Raw genomic sequence first — 24,991 nt, forward strand, 5'->3', positions numbered from 1 at the left:
TAGCTGTGTGATGATGATTGTTGTGACCCTTTTTTGTTAGGTCTTGAGAAAGTCATCTGTTGATAAAAATCCCTCGCTTAAGGGTGCAGTTCGATGTTATGATGTTGATCCTAAAGGCTTGCTTCTGCCTGAGAAGGCAACCTTGGTCACCATACCTCCTATCTGCAACTGCCTGCTTCCCGTTACTTCTTTTATTCCAGTCCCACAGCTTGCCAGGTAACAAGGTTGGAAAGCTAAACCAACTAAATACTAAAACAAGAAAGAAGTGAATACTGGTGGGTTCATCTCCTTCAGCCACTCATTTGGGGGAGACAAGCTTACATGCTGATAGAAGAGGAACTTGGCAAGTGGATGGAGGTGACAACTGTGACTTTCAAAGGCAGCTTTCTATTAAATAACCTTATATGCCATGTCAAACCATATCCTTATTAAATTCACATAGCAAACTTGAATTGATTTTTATTTTTTTTTAAAGACTTTTACTTGCCATGTATAAAATCACTTTCCCAGGGGCAGGAGCAGGGAATAAAAAATGGCAATAAACCTCTGCGAACTGAAGAGCATCCCTGCTGTCTCATCCTTGAATTGCAAGAATCTTTTCTTAAATCACTTATTCACTTTGATTTTATGAATTCTTTGTGTTCTGTGACTAACTCTTAGCGTGCATTGTATCAAGATATGGCAGAGCAGGGACCACTGATCTTCCTTTGAACTATATTCATTAAAGTGAATAGATCTGATCTGCTGAGAACAATAACAAACTTGAAGGAGAAACCAGTTTCCCTCAATGTTCTTGTGTGAGACTTAGGATCTAGAGCAGAGCTGAACATAGACCAACTGCAGCACGAATGGAAATTCAGGGGTCTGCAACTGAGGTTTTATAACACAGTATAATTCATTTAATGTTTTCCTGTTCCTTAAGAGGAGGATCCCATTGTACCCTTGTATTCATAAATGTCTAGCCACATGTTTCTGCTGCCTTTCTCTCTCTGCCACCATTAGAATTCAGTGATGAACTGTTGTGGGGGAGCTAACTTAGCAGAAAAAAAAGTAATTCCACGAAAAGAAGAATGGTATTCTTCTGATTTAGCCAAGGGAGCAAGAAAAAGGAAGTTCAGGAGAAGAGAAGAAGAATTTTGTAACTGATAGGTTTTGATCCTGGGATCAGCCTGAACTGAAGTAAGTTGACTGGGGTGGAGGGGGTAGACAGACACATCTGAGGGAGAAAGTGTGGATGAAAGAAGATTTGTGGATCTTCAGAGATGTCTTTGTGTTGAAAGAAAGGAAGTGGGGGGGAGCAAGTTTGAGTCTCTATTTCTTGTCCTGAAGACTAAACTGAAAGTGAGTTTCTGAGAGGTTTTTTTAATGGCTAGAGGAACTTGGGTTTGTGAATTTTTGACTCTGTGGTGTTACTTGCTGTTAAAGGCCTATGGCTATCTTTTAGCTTTGTTCGGGCTGCTGCCCTTTGGGTATGGTCCTGTCCTAACGAGTGAGAGAAGATTGAGCAGTCCTTGGGAGCATTTGAGTTTGACAAGCAGGGAGAAGCTTTTGTAAATGCCAGATGGAGTGAACAGGCAGCTCAGACAGAAAGGACAATTTTCCTTAAGAACCACAGACACTGGGTAGGGTTTCTTTCAGTCCAGCTGATCACAGAAAGCTGCTGAACCAGAGAACAAATGACCCTGTAAAAGCATAAGTTGAGCAGAAACTTTTATTTCACTCTGCCTCACCCAGCAAATGTGACGCATTTTCCATACTATGGAGGTGTAGTACAACAACCCCAGCTTCAACAGCAAAACCCTTTCCATAGACCCACTTTAAGAACAAAAATGCATGTACGTATACCCTAAAGTCCTGACCAACTTGGACCTCTCTGTGAGGGGTAGAAGCACACCGAAGACAGATATTTCAATTTGTCCCCCATGAAACAGAAACTTAAGAGTTTCTGCAGATAGGAACTATACAGAGGGCTCCTGTGAAAGTGTAGCCAGGGATATGCCTGCTAAAGCTGCAACATTTAAGTTTATTAGAGCGAGATGCTGGAGAGTGATTCTGGGTGTTAGGACTGCCTCATTTTTACATGTGAGTAAACTTGGAGTAGAAAGTCTGCAAGGCAGTAATGATGGCCTTTTCTCAGAGGAGAAGGCCAGGTCTGGCAGATATCCAAACTGCAGTCTTCAAAAATTAATGATAGAGGTGAGAGATTTACTTCTTTCCCGTCACATCTCAGCAATATGGGAATTATACATTACCTTGTATGAATTGTTGGCATCCAGGGACTGCAAACCAACAGCCTTTTGCCTTGGGGAGTATTATTCGCTCCAAGAGCATAGAATAGGGCAGGAACTTTGTTTAATGTGACCTGGGAAATTTCATGCTCAGCAGTCACCCAACGTTAAAGCTCCCTTACGATACAGAAGTGGGAGAAGTGACTAGGAAGAAAAAAGGAATCCAACACACAAGAATTTTTTCCAGCCAAGATACTCATATATTCATATCTCTTCTACTTCCTTTTTTTTCTCTTTAATTTCCTGAAGTGATTCTGAGCATCGTGTTATATTAACTGAGGCTTGGAGGGCGTGTTTTGATGTTCACACTGCATAGTTGCTATTTCTCCCCCAGTCAATATTGCTGAATGTTGTGCTGTGCAGAATCCAGTGAAGCAAGTCAAGGGAGTATTTAAAAACTCCAGAACGTTTAAGTAGTATGAAATGCAGATTTTTAATAGTTATAATGAATGTGTCCACTTATTATAAGCCCTGCTAGTATTTGAAATGTGTCCACCTTGCAGTGGACTGTAGGAGAGGCATGCCTGCAGAAGACTGTTGCACACTGGAATACTCTCTCTAGTAAATGGTGCGAGGCTGGCATGAGGTATCAGCTGTAGGCTGTTTGGGGCATGCATTCTCTGCCTGAGACCCGGTGATACTTTTTTCTGTGACTGTGCTGAGCCTGCCACATTTCATGTCTTTGAAATCGGTTTCTGCTTGGAGTTGGAGCTTTCTACTACCTCGTATTCCAGGTTGTTTCTGACATGAGGGTCAGAGAGCTTGTAAATATGTTGGAAGTATCTATGTGAGGAGTGTTATATCACACAGAAATAAAGCTTTCTCTGAAAGCAGAAGCAGTGTAACTATGTTAGTGCAGAATTTCACACTGGGTAATAGATACTGCAATTCTGTAGAACTCATTATTAGGATTTGAGATCTTGGCATCTCTGGATTCTGGTATATCATGCCTATTAAGAATTATTACTAAGTTTGAAGTGGTTGGAAATGGTGGAAAAACAAGAAAGCTGGCATTAACCCTAATGAAAGAATAAGAAATAGTAAGTTTGAAGAACATAAAGAATTTGGTGTGCTTTTTATTGAAACTGTGGAGATTCAAAGTATGGTGCATCAGCCAGCAAAACAAGTTTATGTTTAAATTCCTGGAGACCTCTTGCTTTATGTTGATATTTAAATCGGAAAGCTGCTCTGGTGATGGTGCCTGAACAGATGGCTCATGAAAGTGCCTGTATGACTGATCGTAAGCTGGTTTCCTTCATGGAGATCCTCCCTTGGCTCTAAGAAGAAAACTGAAAACAGCAAGTCCTGATCCATCAGGTCTCTGCGTTTCTAGGGCCTTGTAAGACTCTTCAGTATCAGCCCTTGAGGTGGTGATAGCCAGACTGCATCCATTTCAGCAAGCAAAATGAGTTCCCTCAGACTGCATCTTCTGTAATTGAGGAGAAAGTGCTGGTATCCTCCTAACACCCCTGGGTAACATTTGCCATCCTCTGCTGTTTGAACTGGAGTCACAGCCTTCCTTTGAGTCCTTCCTCTGACTGTTGGTTTCATGTTTCTTCAAGCAGTATCTGCACATTTGTCAAGCTTTGTGGTGAATGATCTGCAGATGTTCAGGAAAGACCTTCAGAGTACTAGGTACTGAAAGTTGGCTGTGAGCAATGTTGGCAGCTACTGTGGTTCTTTTAGTTGCTTGTTGTGACCAAAGAGATCAACAGCCACTGCCGAATGCCTCATTTTATTAATCCTTTCCCTCCAGGAGCTGGGTTTTTGCTGGGCATAATATTCAGTGTTGGCAATGTGTATCCTGAAGTCATTGGTGCCAAGGAGTTAATGAATTTGGCAAACTTCCCAGATACTACATCTGGCCCTCTAACTTACATTTTGGAATATGAAGTTATGACATGTAGAAAGAAGAGCACTGAACTAAATGAGCTACTGGATGGAGAGGGGAAGGGGACACTTTCCTTTTTTAAAACTAGTTGACCGGAAGTTAAAAATCACGTAGCCCCACAGAAGATTTAACTGTTGTGGTTTTGGTTAATTGGTTTTGGTTTTGTGGGTTTGGGTTTTCATTTTGTAGTACTGTGTATTTGCCAGTTAAGTGACCTTCTGAGCCTCGAATATAGACAGGGAAGCATTTATAATTCTCTACTTGGAATGATTCTTCTCCTTCGTTTTTTATTTTGAAGTCCCATCATGTTGCCATGTCAATAAGGATTTTGAAGATAGCTACCAGTAATTGATATTTCTAGTCCAGCTCACTCCTGGAATAGTATCTTGTATAGTGTTTGCCTTTCGTAACATTTGAAAGAAGGTTTCATTATATTAAATGGGTTGCTGGCACTGTTTATTAATACACATCTTTGCGTAATAAAAACTGTGCAGAACAATATGGTTCAGAAATTAGCTTTGAAGAAAAGAATTACATTGCTATTTGTATGTCTCATGAAACAGCATTATTTGTAGTGGGTCTTTCAATACAGCAATGCTACTTAGCACTTACGTACACAGCACTCCAAAAGTACCCAGAATATCATCCCTAATTAAGTGTCTTACTAAAATGCTTTTTTCTGACCTAAGAGCAGAATGAGAGAGTTTTTCTGTACACATCACTGGCAACCCAAATGGAAAGCATTTCATAGAAGTATAGAAATCATTTCCATGAGTTACCATCGACTACCAGCAGTACTTTGGGCAATGGCAGCAAAACATCCCAGCTTCTCTAGTGTTTATACTTTTTTCTGCCTGATGTCTTGATAGATGAAACTTACCCTTGGCTTTAATTTAGTCTTTCATGCAGTGGTGTACTTTCCAATCCTTTTGGTTTTGTCTACAAGTAATAAGTATGATGATTGGTATCTTAATCCTCTCAGTGTACGGAAAATCCATATTGACTGAGACCAAACTTATTTATTCTTGTTTGATTTTGTTAGACAAAGAAACTTAAATGCAGATTTGTTTTTCCCGCCAAGGAGTCTGACATCTATACTGAGGCTATGCTGTATCTAATGTGGGCCCCTCACCACAAGAAGGATGTTGAGGCTCTGGAGCGTGTCCAGAGAAGAGCAATGAAGCTGGTGAAGGGGCTGGAGAACAAGTCTTACGAGGAGCGGCTGAGAGAGCTGGGGTTGTTTAGCCTGGAGAAGAGGAGGCTGAGGGGAGACCTTATTACTCTCTACAACTACCTGAAAGGAGATTGTGGAGAGGAGGGAGCTGGCCTCTTCTCCCAAGTGACAGGGGACAGGACAAGAGGGAATGGCCTGAAGCTCCGTCAGGGGAGGTTCAGGTTGGATATCAGAAAAAAATTCTTCACAGTAAGAGTCATTGGGTACTGGAACAGGCTGCCCAGGGAGGTGGTGGAGTCGCCTTCCCTGGAGGTGTTTAAGGAACGGGTGGATGAAGTGCTGAGGGACATGATTTAGGGAATGTTAAGAATGGTTGGACTCGATGATCCAGTGGGTCCTTTCCAACCCTGTGATTCTGTGATTCTGTAATTCCTGCCCTTTTAGTTATGAATCTTCTGTTGTGAAAATCTTTTCTTTAATCTTTCCCTCCTCTTCAAGCTGGCTCTTAGATCTAAAAGAAACTTTTGTGGATTGGATATCCTTCTGGGAGGGAAGCAAATTTGTGACCTGAAAGCTTCACCTCTAGATTTTCAAGGACTTTAGCAGATTTAGCATAGTTATATTTGGACCTGGCAAATGGAGGGACATGCAGGACAGAACTAGAACTTGGCACTAGAGGTTCGCATCCATTACTGAAGGGTGATTGCAGTTACAAAGGTTGCAAACAAAAAACCTCTTTTAACTTGCTATGGTGGTTTTCAAGCTTTTCTGTGCAGAAGGACCAGAACGGAGGATCTGGCATTGATTTGTTTGGGTTTTTCATGTAATTACAATTTTTGTTCCTATCTGCAGTTGGCATAAATTCCTGCATTCAGAAAAAGGGTTTGGTTTTTTTGGTTGCCAGTTGTAATACTGCTGTTGACAAACAGAGATGTTATAAAAGAGAAATCCAATATAGTGTAGTTATTCGGAGGCCGCTTTTTTTATTGCTTTATAATCTGCTCAGATGCCTAATTCTGAAAGCAAAACGACAGAATTGTTCAGTCAAAGCTTCTAGACTTTAATTTGTTTTCTAAAAAATAGTACATTGATTTTAATTTTAAAGATACAAAAAAGAATGAGCATTATGTACAGGACTAAATTTTGTCAGTTGTTGCATCGAGTAACTCACTGCTTATTACTGAAATGTACATCACAAAATAGCTGCAAAGAAGAATTCTCAGTCTGCATTTATAGTAAAATAGCAAATACATTTAAAAAAAGGAGAAAAAATATTTCTTACAATCGTTCTTTTTCTGCCCTCCTGTAGGAAATATGGGTAAATCATTAAGTCTCAGAGAAAAACTTTGCTCTCCTTTACTCATGGTTTGCTGTTTCTTTTCTCTTTTTGTGTATCAAGTCTGGGTATAGTGTGCAGTGGTCAGTAGGTTATCACCTGTTCCGTGTCACGCCTGACACGTCCCATTACAGATGCTGTGAAACCTCAGCTGTTTCCGTTCAAATGTCAATTGCAGCATAGGTTTTATTTGTGTTTTTTGACAGGGATTGTTCTTTTACTGTCTCCTAAAATAACTCTGATGCTTGTTTTTTGTTTAGGAGAGGAAAAGGTGAGAATATATGGCTGGGAAGCGAGCAAGCTGGGGGGGTGTGGGGAAGCTAGAAAAGGATGCTGAGGATGAGGGGGAAAGGGAGACTGAGCTTGTGACTAGGTGAGAAGATGCAGTGAGGGAAAGGGTAACATAACTGAGAGGGAGGAGGAGCCTAAGCTTACTCTAATCTAGGACAGTGGATCTGGAAACCACATTGGAAAGAAAAAGGGTGGCAGCCAGCCTTGCAGTAAAGAAAACCCTGCTATTCTTTAAAACAAACAAAACCAAACAAATAGAAGAAAAAAAACCCCACACCCAGGAAACTACATACGAACTCTATGAAAAGAGCGTCAGTTTGAAGGTTTGAGGTGTCTGAAGTAGGCAACGCTAGCTGTAAGGATGTCTGCAAAGGCAACCCAGACCCGTTTGGCGGATGGTGTGAGACTATAATGAAAATCTAATTCTTCCCAAAGTCTTTAAGAGCACAAGAGGGATTTACATAAGGGTATTTATTACAGGCTGTTGTGTAAGGCCCAATCCTTGCCTCATCTATTAAGTTGAAAGCATCTCAGGGAAAAAGAAGCATCGTTTCTGTTTCCTAGCCATTAAATGCTGCTCGAATTATTTTCTAGCTCTGCCTGTACCTCACAACTGCTGCAGACAAGGAGGTGTCTTTAAACCCCGTGCAATGAGATAGTGGGTTCTTCACCTTGCTGAGCCTGACCTGCACGTGTGCTGATCTGCAGAAGGGCTGATTGTATTCAGGCCGCAACGAAAGTCAGTGGCAGTGGTGCTGGGAGCCCGGGAAATGCTAGATATTAGGTATTCAGGAGGGGAACTGGAGGGCAGGGAGAATCAGGCCTTGAGAATCTTAAAATGGGAACCTGAATTGATCTTCATCCTTCTGTTTCAGTTCCTTGTCTCTGAGGCCTAAATAGTACATTTGTCTTAAAACAACATCATTAGTGTTTATTGAAAAAAACCCTTACTACTGTCTAAGGTGTTTCAGAGAAAGATGTGTGAAGGACTGTTGAATGCTGATGTCAGAGCAGATATCAAAGTGTGTGTTGAGTAAGAATGGGTGGTAATTGCTATACGCGTGAAAGAAAGTATTTGTAGGTATTTCCTGAAAGAGGAAGCTAGAGTTTTGTAAATAAAGTTGTTGTAATGTATTTGGGACATAAAATGAAAGTCTGCTACAATGAGTGCATAGAGATAAGTTAACGGTGGACACCTCTGCTGTTGCATTCTCCAAGCCTAAGTGCTTTACTGTGCAATGTTAATGTTACTCTTTTAAGGTCATTTTTAAAATATAATTTTAATACATAGCCTGTTCCTTAAACCACTTGCATTATAATTTTATGAGCCTTTTCAGAAAATCAGCTAGGAAAATGCAAATAAATTATGCATTTTATTTAGTATGTAGCAGATACAGTATTACTGCATGTGTAGACAAAACAAAATATTTATTAATATAGCAAACACTATGTAGAAAGATCCTGCTGTGGTCTATAAACCATGTAAGCTTTAAATAATCACTTCAACTTTAGGGAGGTAGTACTGGCTTAAACCTCTGGATCGGAACAATATGGAGTAGCAGTATAAAAAGACTAAATATCTTAGCTATTATAAATAGAATGGAGGGCCACACATTATAGCGCACAAGATTGAAGCCAAAACCTTAAAGCATTCATTTTCCAAGAGCAAATACTTAATATTTTATAATATCCTATCCCTATGTAGTCTCTCTGCTTTCCTACATTCCCTTTTCTACTCTTCTTCTTCCCCTATTGGAAGAGCACACAGTAACCTTAAAATTCTGACTGGAGCACTCACCAGTCAGTGGTATGTGTTTGTGATTAGCTTACATGTCTCTGATACTGCTCCTTCACGCTGCAAGATACTGAAGCCACCAAAAAAGTACTTGTAGGTTGAGAATGTTATTAGTGATAAGAGATGTGACTATATCCTTGATTGCTTCAAGCCAAAATAACGTGTTCATTTATTTCTCTATGATGAGAAAAACCCTAGTTTTGTAGCACCATATATGTCAATCCAAACAACCTCCTTTCCATGTTTTCTGCCAGGTTTTTTTGTAGATTGTGGGGGTTTTTATAGGGGAGTCTTGATGAGGCTTTGACAGCCTCTTTATGTTTAGTACTTCATGTCAACTGGAGATGCAAGACTCTTCTGGTACTCACCTAGACAGAGTACAAGAAACAGTACAATTGATCAAATGTAAAGCAAACCCAGGACTTGTTTGTTTTGAGCAGTTTCTTACCTTGTAGGTAGTCCCTCTCGTTTCAGTGTTGCTCAGATCTTTGCAACAATAAATGCAATACTGCATTTACTGCAACAGTAACTCCTCTCAGACCCATATGACTTGACATTAAAAGCTCTACCTCTTTCCTTCTGTCTTGTTACAGCAAATGCTTCATGATCCAAATTGAAAGAAGGGAGCTTAGACATTTTTAAGGAAGTTTTTACAGCTAAAGTAGCAGATGTGACAGTTCTTCCAGTCTAATGATGAGTTACACTTATGGTGCATGAAGAGTTTTCGCTTGCCCTGTAATTTATATTAGCAGAACAGAGTGCCTATTTTGGTAGTGATTTTTAGAAAATGGAAATTAAGAATGCCTGCTCAAGTAAATAGAATCAATTAAAACCAAAAAGTCCAGCAACACTAGAATGATTGGTACTGAATTATGCTTTTTCAATTTGAGCTTTCACATGTTTGTTATCTTTGGTAAGGGGTTGTTCTTCAAGAACTTCTTAGTACCTTCATACAAATCAGTTGGCTGTAGTCTTCAGTTAAGTAATTTAATTGCTGAATCGGACTAAGAAAACCTAATTATTAAAATTTAACAAGCATTGTATAAAGCAATCTCAATATTAGTTCTTACTCAAGTAGCTGATTCATTCAAACTAAATGAACTAGAAGGCAGTAAGTTTGTAATTTCCTTTAGCATACACAAATATTTATATCTTCTCTAAGAGTTAACGGCACAGATATTGAAGAGTAACAGAGTCAGCAATAAGACTGTATTAAAGCTGCCACAAAATACCAACTCCAAATCAGAGGGCTTCTCTGGTAAAAGAGATTTAATAGCTTTGGGTTTTTTTTATAAATAATTTTGGGGGAAATTAACCCATTCTGTAGACAGCATCTAAGTGAGAAGGAGCCATTCTGTAGGAACTCACTTGAAATAAACAGCAGAAATAGTTTAAGAGAACACAAGGAAATTCTGTGCTCAGCTCTTCTATATTGTTGTTTAGAAGAAGTGAACCACTAAGGTAGTCTTTAAAAGATGAGGGAGGAACTTTTTATTAGCTCTTTTATGGGCTGATGCTTGCAACATTCATTTGAAATACTGTACTTATCTTAACAATTCAGATTCAATCTGAATGTGAAATCTGAGTAAATTAATATTGTGCCAAAACATCTGTTTTTTCTGCTAAAATAGAAAACATCTGAGGCATGGGAGCATAAAGGGAATGTAGCAGATGAACTGTTCTTTACACAGTGTTGACAAATTGTAAATAAATCACTGCAGAAGCAGAGGTCTATAGCCTTGTCAGTCAAGAGAGCCCATATTGTACTGGGAGTCTTGATCAAAAATTATTGAAGTAGTGAATATTATTCTGTTTTGAGTTGATACATCACCAAGTTCGGTAAGGTTTGGGGCCATGATTAGCAAGGCCATGTGTGCTTTCATAACACAGGTGATGCAGAATTAGAAGGAACAGGAAGCAGTGTCATTTGTATTTCGAGGGGGGGGATCTGTTTGTTGTGCTGGACACTTTTCATCTGTAAAGCATCCCAAGATGATAACAGTGGTCATACTGAATCAGACAGAAACTCTGTATAGCCTGTGTCCTCTTTCTGATATCACCAAATGTTAATGCCTAATGAGAAATACAAAGACATGACAAGTTTATATCTTATTCTCCAGGGACTCTTCTTGCCTTGAAATATTCATGGACTTAAAGACTGAAGGCAGGAATAGTTTCTGTTTATCTGCTGATCTTCAGTAGATTTTGTTTCTCTTGAGTGTTCTTGCTTCCCTTTGAACACAGGTAAACTCTTAGTATCCTCAAAAAAAAAAAAAAATTATTTGCATAAATGTTTATGAGGGTTGTTGCTGTGAAAAGAAATTATGATTGATTATTCGCTAGTTTCTTTTTCTCTTACAGCAAGATATGAACCCAACTAGTAGTTTTCTGCTCCTTTCTGTGGGACAGCTTTTTCACAGGGGAGCCAATTAAGCATATGGTAGAATCATTACATTTTTTATTCTAATAAAATCAACCTCCGTGTTTCAAAATCTGATTTTAGTTTTCTGGTTTGAAGTAAATTCCATAGTATGTGTCACTGTCCAATACGAGGATTGACATGGGTTGAGGGAAGAAGCTGCTGAGCAGCTTTGAAAAACTGTGTGATAATATGCGTGAAGAATTTCATTGTAAGAATTATACAAATATTGTAGTAATTGATTGCCATAAGTCTATACCAAGCTACAGTATTTCTTGTTTTGCATTATCTTCTTGAGGAAATGGAATGGCATGTGTTTCACAAATTAACCAAATTTTCCTCTTAATGCAGAGAAAATCCTGGTCCATGGTGAGAGAAAGACTAAAAAAGGCAAAAATATTTGACAAAAAATATGATACAGGGAAAAATATGGATGCAAGTTGATACAGAAGAAACAAAAAGTTAGCATAATCGTAAAGGTGGTTTAAGATTTAATGTAAGGTAATCATTGAATGTGAGCTCTTATATAGTTGGTCAAGTTGAAAAAGCTGAACTGCAGCACTAGCTACTGTAAAAAAGCAAAACAAATGTTTTGATATTGCTGGAGAAATCTGGCAGACCTACTTAATAGATTGAAATTTTTCAAAATGTTTTTGCACGTTTGTTCTTAATGTTTACGAGACTTGCTTTTATTGTAGTTGGTGCCAAAGCTTATAATTTCAAGTATATTAGTGTTGCTCATTATTTAGGTCTAAAATCTACTGAAAGGCTAGTAATGCAAATAGTAGTATCTAATTTTATATTGTCATAGCATTTAGAAATGTGGCTGAGAATTGACATAGTTGCAAATAATGAATTGTTATATCTGTATTTTCTATGACCGTGTATATATATACGTAGCCAAATATATCTGCCTTCATGTGTAAGTAAACTGTGTGTTTATGGAAAATATCTGGATTTCGAGGGCAAAGAGAGATTGATGCCCTGTCCTTTAAGTATTAAATAAACCAGATATAAAGTTCATAATGAGATTACTAGAAAGGAAGATATTTATTCTTGCAAACTATTCAGGGTATTAAATGGCAACATGTCATGTACAATATCGCATTAGAATCGAAAACGTTGTACCTGCTAACTCTCAAATTAGGATAACAGAAAAGGGTTAACAAAAATACATTTTATTTATTTGTGCTATGCGTTTCTTTGTACACAGATTTCTTTTTTGCTTGGTTGATGATCAATGATAACTCCTGCTTTGCACATTACTACAATTACTTTGTCTTCATGAAGGTGTTCTGGCTACAGGTCAGGCCCTATGAAACTTAGCTGTCAGTCTCAAGCAAAACTAAAGCTGTAATTAAGGATCTGCAGATCAGTGTTTCAGAAGTTAGCGCCGTCCAGAATTTTTTGGATGGATTCCATCAATTTTAACGAAAAACCCAGCAAAACATCAGCAGGGGAGAAAAACATTACTTAAAATAAGAAAAACAACAAATCAAAACACATTACTTGGAAAGTGTTCTTTTAAAAATATGTAAATACTTGCTAATTTTTTTAAATGCCATAGAACTAGAAAAAGAACAGAGTGAAAATTTACTGTAATATAGATCAGTGAGTTCTGGTTTTTGTCTGGACTGCACTCACCACATACACGCACAAGAAAAGAAATAACCTGAGGAAAATGTGACAATTTGACAAAATGCTCCTGCGAGCTGCAGTTAGCAGAGGTGCTTGTGTCACAGAAAGCTCACATGATAATCTGCTTCAAGCATGAAGTTGTATTTCAAAACTACTTGTAATCTATGATGATGCATCTTTGTGCTCTTTATACTTCTAAAGCGATTGCTTTTTTTTCGAGACCTTTTATTCCTTAACTAAGTAAAACAGGCTGAACTTACTAACATCTGACAGGTGTGCTATAACTTAACGTGAAGCGAGTTAATGTCTGACTATCTGTAGGCAGGTATCTGTAATGCCAAAGTATGGTGCCCGTAGACTACAACAATCAAAAGACAGATACTTTAGTATACAGTGAAAAGTGTTGATTTACTCCAGCTGAGGATTTGATCCCCAGGCTTGAACCAAGTTGGAAATGAACCTACCTGTTCCAGTTCTGGAGTCCCTGTTAGTCTGAGCATACTTAGAATTTGATTTTCGAGTAATATTCCTAAAGTTGCAGTTGCTATCAGTTGCTTAGGACCTTGTTCTAGGTGAAGATTGCAGTACAGTATTAATTTAGGATATTTCATTGTACTGAGGTATTTTGATTGGATTGCTGTCTATTTGAAATAACTGCATTTTCCTGTAGAACAGTTGCCTTTGTAATATCAGATTTTGAAATTTCATCCAAAAGTAGCTGAAGTAGATCAAGTTGGGCACCAAGTTTGGCACCTGACCCATTGCGCTGTATCATTTTTCTGATATGGATGATTAAAAGTCTGGTTATCCAAGTGCCTCCCAATCTACTTGTTGATAGACTGGTTCGTGCTTCAAGTGTGTATGGAGTCACTGAGCAGAGTCGTGTTTTCCAATAATATTAAGTCCTAGCTTAGAGGAAACCTTTATTTTTCTAAGATAAGCCATCTTGGATTTGTCTCTATTAAAATGTCATTTGGTTGTGCTTAACTTGTGATCAAGTTACCTTGGTTGCAGTATTGCTGTGGCTGTTGCTTACAGTCCTGTTAAACCAGGAACAATTTGGAATTTTTGATTGTAATTTAGGATAGTGCTTTTACTAACTTTTCCAGAAATACCTCTGTTTGTTGATATGGGATGTTGCCAAGAACTGGAATTACTCTTTCTCCCCTTTTGAACCTACATGTTTGTGTCAACTCTTCATTTACTGGGGAACTGAAAAGGAACACGGTAGCGTCCTTTGTACATAGCTAAGAAAAATGGGTAAGAAAATCTCAAGAAAACTTTATATTGATTTGCTGCTATAGTTAAATCGTATTCTAAGTTGTTCCGTGCAGTGATTCTGTTAGCTTTTCTAATTTGCCATTTAAACCCATTGCAGGAATGCAAAACTGCATAGCCAAAAGATCCTAAACACATAACTGGGAAACTAATAGAATAAATAACATCTTCAGGATAGTAAAAGTTGCAGCAGGGGAAACAAAACTTAGAGATCTGGGAGGTTCACTTTCCCATGGGGGATATTAAAGGCTAGATGCGTATTTGTTAAACACCTAAGAATGTAATGACTTTTCCAAAAAAATACAGATTTGTGAAACCAGCTTTATTTGATATCTCATTCACAGCCTTGCCAGTTTCTTTTCAAAAATAGCGTTTTCATTAAAATAACACATCATGACATATACTAGCAAGGGAGCGTCAAACCTCTTACGGAAGAGTTTTACTATACATGGCCAAGCAAATGTAAAATTTAAAGCAGTAAATCATATCGACTAGGTCTCAGAGTTAACCAGGATAACTAAAGTAGTATTTTGACTTTGTTTATAAGCAAGGCTGGCATTGTAATCAGTTGAGAATCATGCCTGTTAAAACCTAGAAGATAGCCAAATGTCATTGGCTGCGAGTCTGCATCTTTGCACGCTACAAAACAGTTTAGCAAAATCCTGTTTAGGAGGAAAATCCTTTGCCATGTGTTCCATGCATTGGACGTTATTTTTCTAAGGAGTCAGTTTTGTGGAAGAAAGCCCCGAAAATACTTTTCATTTTTTAAGACCCACAAAATAATTGTTCTCAGTACTCAAGTCTTTATTTTACTTATGTTCTCTCTGCTCACATGACCCTCTGCCTTCTTGAGTTTCTTATTGAACTTTGCAACTTATTTAAACACAGAGGCTTAGGAACATGTGTGAATGTTCATTTCTAGCTTCTGGTGTGTCAGTAGATAGGATCATTGTAATTACTGAAAATGTGTGTGGAATATCTTTGTGTGCTTACATACCTACAGAAGTGCTTACATATTTCCATTCCTGTACTTAAGGGACAAATACATGGCCAAGTTTACCCATATCCAGCTAATGCTAGAGGAAATAAGACATGGAAATTTAAACTTCCCTTCCCTAGAAACTGTAGTGAAAGACCTAGTTTACAGCTTACTTGCATGCAGAGCTTGAAAGGTTTCCTTTCAGTCCTTTTTGAGTTACTGGTGAATAAGGGGGGGGAAAAAAGGTGTTGCCTGCTTGGAAGAATGTACTTAATCCCATTCCTCAGTTATTCAGATATGGCAAAAGGAAGGTGTATTATTGGCGTTTTTTGTTTTTCTAAAACAATCCTCACCTCTGGAATGAGACCAGTCAAAGAAATTTCAGTACAGAGTATAGTTTAAGGAAGAAAGAAAAAAAAAAAAATTCAAGTATGTAAAATAAAGGTAGGTTAAAGACTCAGTATCACTACGACTATGGATTCAGCTGTGAGGAAACTGTAATAAAACACTGTTATCAAATTTTCAAGCATTCAAATGATCTTAAAAATCTCACTAGGAAATAAAAAGCAACCTTTGCTTAGGACTTTTGCTAAAAACCTACATAATCCTTTCACATTCTGTAGGGATTTTGAGTCAGAGCTGTGCCAGATAACCATTTCTCTTAGTTAATGGTAGGTTTGACAAAATTTTGCGTATTCCCAAGAGCTGGATTTTGACATCAGCTTTTCAAAAACTGTTTCAAGGCAAACGTTATTAAAGTCATAAACCAAGCAATTTCAAAATATGCATCCCTTTGTGAATGGCCTCTGTGTGTGTGTATATATAGATAAATTGATTACAGGTGTATAAGTAGCTTTTTTACAGGTTATCTGCTGACAACTTCAAGCAAAATGTGCATTAATTTCTTAAACTGAAAATTAACCTGTGCCCTTTCTGTTTAAGCATGTACACAAGTACACAGATGAAAATAGATTTTCATACCTCCGTCTGGAAATCAATCTATAAACTGAACCAAGTGTCAATTAGGTGCAAAAGATATGAGTTTGCTACTTCTTTTGGTCTGCTTTATTTTGAAGCTTAGTAGGGAGCAAACTGTCCTGCATTTCTTTGCTAAAGGACACACTAATCGCTGGAAAATGTGATTCTGGTTTTGTTCAGGGTTTATGAATAAAGGGTAATTATTGGAGATGGCTCATTTACTCTGTGTGTGCCTGAGACAGAAAGTCTGAGTCCTCTGAAGCTTTTGTAAATACACGTTTCAGAATCTTCCCAGACTGAGATGTTTGCCTGTTTGTAGTTGGCTAATCCAGAAGTGGTTCCCTGATAAGGTTAATGCCCAGTTAATTGCTCCTAGCCTTGACATACAGTTTAATTGCTACTTGGCCAACATGTTTGTTGCTTGCTCTGTGTAGAATTCTAGTGGATGTAGCGATGCAAACCACGGACTGGTAGAGGGCAAACAAAATAAATACAGTATTTTATGTTCTTTTAATTCAGGGCCAAGTGGATTTGGATGAAGTGTTTATTTAGTTTGCTGGCTGCTTCAGATGCTGTGGCATATTGATTCCTTTTATTAGGAGCAGCCATTTAAACTGACCTCTCTCAGATCCAGTATTTTAAAAGCCATAAATTTTAATGTTACTTATGAGCAAGGACTGAAATGCTGTGAAAGCCTTTTTATTAGCAGAGCTTTGCGTTACTCCATGTTCATGTGTCACCCATGGCAACAATATATAGCGCATCTTAAATTAGAGCGGCTGTTGGGCAGTTTGGGGGGGTTAGCGATGAATAGAGCTTGTAAATGTCTCAGGCATGTAGGATTTGCTGATCAGAATGTGAGCAGGTGTACAAAACCAGTGGCATTATTAGCAAAAGTTATCATTTTTCCAGATTATTTTTTAACAATGTAGCTTTTTTCCTTTAGCCTTTTAGTTCACAGATGAGGAAAAGCTCACACGATGGAAGTAGTTTATATAATTTTTGTTCTAATTGCAAGTTAATTTGGTGAAATTGAATGGTGTTTTATATTGTTGTCTTAGCTTGGCTTTTCTTTTACAATAATCATCTTCCTTGTTGTTGCAGTGGCTTTGATTAATCCCTGAATGACACTTAATGCAATCTCTAACATGCAGCTTATATGGGTGTTTATATAGTAAATGTGCCTAGGCCAAAGCCTGATGAAAGAAATGACATACAACTCTTTAAAATAGAAAATGATTATGAGTGAAATTATTGATATGTGATAATTTCTTTCTGTAGTTGCTTGCAAAAAATCTTTGAATTAGTAATGAAAACAGAAAGCTTAACGTGAACTTTTTGGATCCTTTTAATCCATTACTTCTGTTCAAGTAATTTTTAAAAGTGTTATTTCAGGCTTGGTGGCTACAATTGAGTAATAATTCAGCTTATTTCAAAATAGACTTAAGAAAATAGATCATAACCATGTATTTCAACATGAGTATTGGCTTGCTCTCTGCTGTTCAGCTGCTGAAGAAGTTTTCTCCTCTGTCCCAGAGGTCAAAGGCAACACTCTAGATGTTAGCCTCATACTATTAAAAGTGACTTTGTTTAAATAGTAGTGCAGAGACTCTCACTCTGTGTTAAACTTTGGCCTGAGAACAAAAATGTTGGTTTAGTTTGAGAAGTGTAATTTATATCAATTAATCTGAGAAAGGGTCACATTTCCTGGTCTTTTACAGCCAGATTGAAATGTTTGACCTTATCAGAGGGTGGGTATGGAAGTAGAAGTAAAGCAATCACAGGGCACTGGAATTTTTCTACTACTACTCAATTCCAGACCAATCAATTTACAAGTGCCTGAAATCACCGAGGGATCATATTTTCTGAAAACTGGACTTTTCCCTATCTGCATTACTTTTCCTGTAGCTTTTTTCCTGTAGCAGGTTGTAACAGCTATATCTAAATCTAAAATTTATGATATACATAAATAGCCTTGAGGAGAAAGCTCCTGCTTTGGAGAAGGTCAGGTAGCTTAATTTATACTGGGACCTGTTTGAAGGGCAAGTGCTTCATTTCGCACCAACTAGAGAGAACACGAGCCTGCTGGAGGAGTAGGAATTCAAATGCCTAGGAAATCTTTTCACTGGGTGCAGAGCTATACTGTGGAGTGGAAGTTTATGCGAGAGGTGGAACTTGTGTGACCAAATGAAGAAAATTAATTAATTTCAATAGATAACGTCAGACGTTCTTTTATGCAAAGACAGGCTTGGCTACAAGTTGTCCAACATTCAGGACTAACCTAGCAATGCGTGTGCGCTTTCTTGGAGTACTTTTGCTTGAACATCTTTTGCTCTTAATTCTTAGCTTTAATATTGTTACATTGTGAAACTCATTAACATTTTTGAGACATTCAGTGCTATAGATATTGTTTTTGTTGAAATAGTAACACCTTCTTTTGCAGGGTTGTTGTTTGTTAGTGATAAGACAATAGAAAACAGCAACACCAGCCTACGTTTTTAAGATGGCAGCAGTGCTTTTTCCTTCTTGCCTAATGACAGCCTTATTGCAAGCCTTTCCTCGTCAGCTTGCTAAAACTCGGTGTGCTTTCTGGGCTACAAATTGTGAACTGTCATTATTTATAGTTGCAATCGCAGTTAGTGCGTGTATGGGCTATGCAATCATTATCTGTAGTAAAATAGATTGAAATATCTATGAATCTGAAGACTGTTACCTGGCTTTTTTTAATCAGAGAACTTGTTAAATTCTGCCATGCTTTGATTTCTCTTTCGTGGATACTTCTTTGTCTGTTGGATATGGGGTTGTTCTGTTTTCAGTATCCCTGCTTCTAATTTGTAATGCTTAGTTTGAGGTATAAAATGAGCAAAACGATACATGTTGTCTTTAATACACGAGTGGAAGATAGTGATTTATTTTTTTCTCTTGCTTTTTATCCAGCCCTTCATATGCTACCTGTATAAATTAGTGTTGAAGAAAAGGCTACAGTATGATCTAAGGTTATTCTACAGAAATGTCCTATTAAATGATACAACGACTCTCAAATTCCTCCTTTGTAAATCATTCTCTGCATTGAATCGATTGATGATTGAGGAGCTATCTCAATATAAAAATATAAGTGAAAGGAATAACTCCTTTGCAGTTGTGCATACTATGAATCCTACTATAAATAAATGAAACTACATTAAACAAAATGGTTCAGAAAGAATTGAATCTGAATTAAATTAAGTCATGAGATGATGTTGCAACCCTCTGGGTAAGAACTGTGTCTGTTCACCTGTTCTGTGATGTTTATGGCACATGGAGATTGGTAATAATGACAAATGTTTTATCTTTTAACCTTAAGCTTATTAAAAAAGACGTTCTCAGTTTCCACTTTATTTAGGAGTAAGTTTTCAAAAGGAGCTAAGGGGAGAGTAAAGAATTCGAGTTTTACTGGCTATGTCTTGCCTTTTGTATATTTGGTTATCTTTCACTTGGATAACAGATTTGGTTCATTCTCGTACAAAAGGTTTCCCTATGGTAGGGGTATATTTTGATTAAATTTTGCTGAGGAGCCTATTTTACCAGCCTGGTGCTTCTTTAGTTTGATTCTGTACTACAGAACCCTGGCTTTTCCCTTCTTGAACAAAAGTTGGGGTGTTTCTGACACCCTGCTTACTATCTTCACCTCTGCAGGGGCAATGTAAGGTTAGCGATGCATTAATCTGCGCAAAATAAAACCCGTTTATGTGATCAATGAATTGATTGTATTTTGAAAGTCATGGGAACATACATGTATCAAAAGATATTTTAAAAATTCCCCAATTCCTTTAAAGAAGAGATTACCATAGAGCAAGCAGTTAGATTGGGATTGGCCCAAGTTCAGTGAGGCCAAGTTGTGCGTCACGAATGTTACTCAAAATTTAGGTCCAAAGCAGAACAGGCACTGGGTTGTAGCCTCTTCCCGAGAAGCTGTTGGCAGATCTCACCAAGTTGGCCTTGATGTTTCATGAACAGTTGTTTGCCTGCTAAAAGCCCTCACATGCTATCTCCAGCATCCCAGCACCGACAGGGTAGAAGATTCATTGTTTTCATAACCATTTTCTCTTCCCTAGTAACACACGCCACCTCCATCATGTGCAGTGCAGTAGGAACCAGGAATTTAGGGCTTCGGTAAATACAGAGGCAGACTACTTATAATCTATTATAATGTCGTGTTTATTCTAGCTTCTCAGTCTCAGTGACACTTTCCCTTCTTCTTTTCTTCATACCTGTTTTTTACCTCACTATGTCTTTCCAAATGTAAATAGTAAAGCCACATACCCAAATACCTTCCTGTAAGTATTATCCTTTAAGCATAATCATATAGTTTCAATTTTCAAGAAAAATCATTATCTAAAAAGTAAAATTAACAATAAATGTATAAAATATTTAGGGTGTCTTATGAGTAGTATTTCATTTAGAGTGGCAGTGATTCATGGCTTCTCTTCAGTTCCACATTTTCTATGTGTGCCTTTGGGGTGGCTTGCATTGCCCACAATGTTGTGTCATTTATTCCCCTTTCATTCATGACTGACATCTTGCTTTTGGCATGTTTCCTTCTGGTGGGCTATAAAAAGAAAGGAATGTGCAGATGTGGGAAAAAAAACCAAGCCTGAAAGTACCCAAAACTAATAATAATAGTAAGAAAAGAACAGAGCAGGTTTACTTTTACTAGTACATTAAGAAAAAAAACAACTGTGGTAGCTATGTTGGCACTGAGCAGAAAATTAAGATGTGTGTCATACCATCTTTCAGTTAAAGGGTGAACATTTACAAATATAATCTAGCAACCAGCAACTTGGTTTCAGCCGCTTGTAGGCTGGTAATGATGTCAGTTGTTTTGTCTCATAAATTCAGTAGAGATGCATCAAGTAATTCACCATTTATAAAAAAAAAATAGTGGGTGCTTCAGTTGACTTTTTATTATTGTACTACAAGAAGCAGTAAAATGGGAGCTCAAGAATTCAAAATCCATAAAAAGAAACATTTTTACACAATGAACAATTACGTTTCGTATTGCTGAACTATATTATTGTATTCAAAGTCTGGGTAGGGCTGGATATGTATACACACACTACAACCTGCCTCCCCAAAAAAGCTGTTAAAAATTTAGAAAAGATAAGAGGGATTTTTTTATTGTTTTGGGTTTTGGTTTTTATTACCCATGAGAAAAAAAATCCTGTTTTCAGGCTTACAGGAGTCCTAAAGGTGTGCAGAAATGGAAAAGGTACTGGGTGGGGGCAACAGAGGGGAAATAGCTGGCATCTGGTTCTTGGTCCTTGCAGAGTCTTGTGCATTTCTCTGCAAAGCAATCAGTAATAGATGCTGGCTGTGAAAGCGGGGGGACTTGTCTCCCTGCTGAAGGAAGCTCTTCAACTCCTGTTGCCTGTAGGTGTGCACCAATGCGTGGTTGGTACGGCCTTACAATGAAAGAAAAAAAGAATAAAAGCTGAATTGCAGATATATGACTTTTTCACTGAAACCCTGGTGAGAAAGCTAAGGATATGAGCTCCTTGGCTAAATGGTTTCCTTCTTAATGAGGTTCCATTGCTAATATTGTCATCAATAAGAAAAAAAATCAATTATTTTTCACTGGGGTTCAGATGCTGCTTCACAAGTGGATTTTGATGTAATAGTGAGAAATTTGCAATGTTGCCAGTGAAATTTCAGACTAAATTATTACAGTCTTAGAAAGGGCCAAATATATGCATGATACTACTTTGTTACTAAAGGTTATTAGTAAGTTTTTTGGTAAATGACGATACCTTTTAGAAGGTAGAACATAGGAAGATCACAGATGAAATGTAACTTTCCTCACCAGTGAGGGAGAAATACAGTTAATCTTTACCATTTTATACTGTCCTTTAAGGTGACACATTACTTGTTGACATGAGGCAATGAAGTGACCATTCGGTTTTCCAAAGTAGCGTTGTTCTGAATTTATGTGGTAGCTGGAGAGTGTTCCATTCTTTTTTCCTCTTCTTAGTAGCAAACTGAAAATACTACATGAAAGTCACTGTGTTGTCCTTAAAATATCAAAAGCCAGGAAGTTATTGCTAGTTATGACAATCATTAATTCCTATGGGATTCTTTCACGTTAGGATGAAATAGTAAAATACCCTATATATACAGAAAGAAACATACTTCACCAACAACTCTGTGTTTCCCATGCAATTGGTTAAGGCAAATATTGGACAAAGAACCTTTTCTTGGCGACTCTGACTGAACTACGTAATGTGTGACCAGTTGCCTAAAAGCAGTATCCCGGTGTGTGCAGGGCAAGCGGCAGCGGGGCTGAGTGGACAGCTTGCATCCGGCATGGGTGACGTCTGGGTGTCACTCCAGGCCTTAGGTGTTGGCTTGGATTTTTTTCGGGATGGCCTTCATATATTGAGAGTAGTCTTCCAGTCTGAGTCATTGATTTAGGTTTATATAAGGCAGGCTTTAACCAGCATTTAACCTGAGACTTTTTTACCCAGGTAGGGTAAAAAGGGCACTAATTTAATGTAGTGGTGGCCCTTCTCAGTGACGGCACTGTCATTTTCTGGAGGTGCGGCTGTGGTCATCGCTACCTTGCAGATGCGATACCCGCCTTGAAAGCATCCCCCAGCGGATACTGCTCCTGGGAGGCTCTGCAGTCTGTGTGCGGACCACACGCCCCGTGTGCGCGCTGCCCACAGCGGTGGCGGCTGACGCCCCTGGCCCAGGCAGCCCTCGGCTTAGGCTGTGGTGCAGCCTGGCTGAGAGCTCTGCGTTCCCTGGGCTGCAGCAGCCAGTGTGCTCTGCCAGAATCACCGCTGAGCCCTATCTTCTGCAAAAGCAACCCATCAAAGCTATTTTCTATCTGGAAAGCAAGAAACCTTTTCCTCTGCTGATCAGAGTGGCTTTCACTTTGCCACCTTTTACAGCAATTACGCTTCCCTTGGTTCTGCTCATTCTCAACCCAAGAAAGGCACCAGTGCCTCTTTGTAACAGACAAGTTTTTAGTGATTTTAAGCACCTTTGTATTGTATGCAAGTCATTGCTCTAACTTCATTTTAACACTTGCTAATTCAGCAATAAGTAGTAGTGTCCAGAATAGCGATTAGCGAACAGAAGGCTGTACTGTATGAGAAGCAGCCAGGCTTCCCTTAAACTTGTTTGCCTCCACACATGCATCCCATCTCCCCCACCTTATTCTCAGCTACATATCAGTCTGCAGGTAATGGAAGTGTAAATTGCTTTATGTATACACTACCGATGAGTCTCTATTTGGTGCCAATTCTTAGCTTTTTTCCTTTCAGCAGTTCACTGATCACACTGTTTTAGTTCAGAAATACCTGCAATCTAGGACTGCAAAATCACAGCACTTAATGCTAACGTATCTGTCTTTTCTATGATTCTTGAGTCTCTTCAGGCATAGCAGTATATGTGAAGGTCTTCTGTTTTTATATTCCTCTGTTGCTCGCATTAGTATAATTTAAAAGTTGAAAACTAAAGCATTTGCGTTCTCAATGACAGAATGCGTATTGCAAGGCAAAGTCACTTCCTCAGTGTCTCTATGTCACATTTGTGTTCTGACATATAAAAACTAGGTAGATGCTACAAAGCTTTCAAATTAAGCTGTGAATTTCTTCATTGATTAGTATGCACATATATTCATTGAACTTTTTTCTTTACCCATTTTACTATCATTATATATATACTAATAAACACTAATGCTGCCAACCACAAAACAGAGCCTTTCTAAGCTCAGATAGTCAGGCATTTAGAGAGAGGAAAGGTGTGGGAGAATTGAGAACATATTTGATCTGTTTTGTATAGAGTGCTTTCTTATTCCTATAAAAAAAATGAAAAGGCAGCAACGTCGTTCATGTTAAGCTGGAAATATTTGTTTCTTGAAAAACCTGCTGTGTATGATGATACCATAACATCAATTCCAACTTGAAGAAAAAGGTTGGATAAAACTGTGAGAAAACTAATAATATCTTCCCACAGGAGAAATGTGTTTGAAAATATCAACCATTCATACAACCTGACTCATTCTAAAAAACAAAAGTCTTGTTATGTAGCATTGTTTGGTTTTGTGAGTTTAATGACAGCGTTCTTGAGAATGTTAGCACTGTCTAGTTGGACGTTGCTCTCAGGGAAGAAGCAACCTCATCTTTACCACTGGTGCAGGCTTTAAAGAGACACAAAGCAAGCCAGCTATTGCCTATCGTTATTGTCAGTTCTGTAAATTATATGCCATTCCCTCCAAGTCAAATGGGGGTATCTACCGAACTAGATTTAACCTGGATGTTATCTTTAGAACAAATCACATTGATTGCATACTATTTCCAAGGCCCCAAGTAATAAAGTGCACAATTAAATGTATCTGTCTGACTAGTTTCATTTCTCTGTGTGGTTTTAGGTATAAAAACTTAACTATTTGTTTTCCAGACTCTTCTGGCAAAGATTTTGGTCCTACTCTGGGGCTGAAGAAATCCAGTTCTCTTGAGAGTCTGCAGACTGCTGTGGCTGAAGTTAGAAAGAATGAACTCCCTTTTCACAGACCCCGGCCTCATGTGGTCCGTGGTCGGGGATGTAACGAGAGTTTCCGAGCTGCCATTGACAAATCTTACGATGGACCTGAAGATGGAGAGGAGGGTATGTTGCTAATGGCAGTTATTGAAAGAGCCACCTTCACTTGACACTGCTGAGGGCCAACTCAATAAAGCACAGAAGCAAGTGATTTAGTCCAATTGACGATTATATTTGAAAAGCTGCTCATGTCTTCCACTGAATAGAGCTGTTTTTGCAGTGTGCCTTCCAACCTTGACTGGGTTTAGCGTAAAGTCTTTCACTGATCTCCATTGGGGCAAGGGTGTGTTGGAGGATTTAGAACTCAATCCTTAAATAATTATATTTTTCAACTTCAAGAA

At 38.3% G+C, this 24,991-nt stretch overlaps 1 protein-coding gene across 3 annotated transcripts in view; it reads left to right on the plus strand.

The window, feature by feature from the left end:
* PARD3B (par-3 family cell polarity regulator beta) overlaps window positions 1-24,991 on the plus strand; it is a 421,427-nt gene that overhangs the window by 252,980 nt on the left and 143,456 nt on the right. For all 3 annotated transcript variants that reach the window (XM_054069863.1, XM_054069864.1, XM_054069865.1), the window contains one exon: window positions 24,510-24,716. In XM_054069863.1, coding sequence (XP_053925838.1) covers window positions 24,510-24,716 — 207 coding nt within the window. The remainder of the gene's footprint in view (window positions 1-24,509; window positions 24,717-24,991) is intronic.

This window comes from Cuculus canorus, chromosome 6 (assembly GCF_017976375.1).
Source record: "Cuculus canorus isolate bCucCan1 chromosome 6, bCucCan1.pri, whole genome shotgun sequence".
In the NCBI taxonomy this organism is placed as follows: Eukaryota; Metazoa; Chordata; class Aves; order Cuculiformes; family Cuculidae; genus Cuculus; species Cuculus canorus.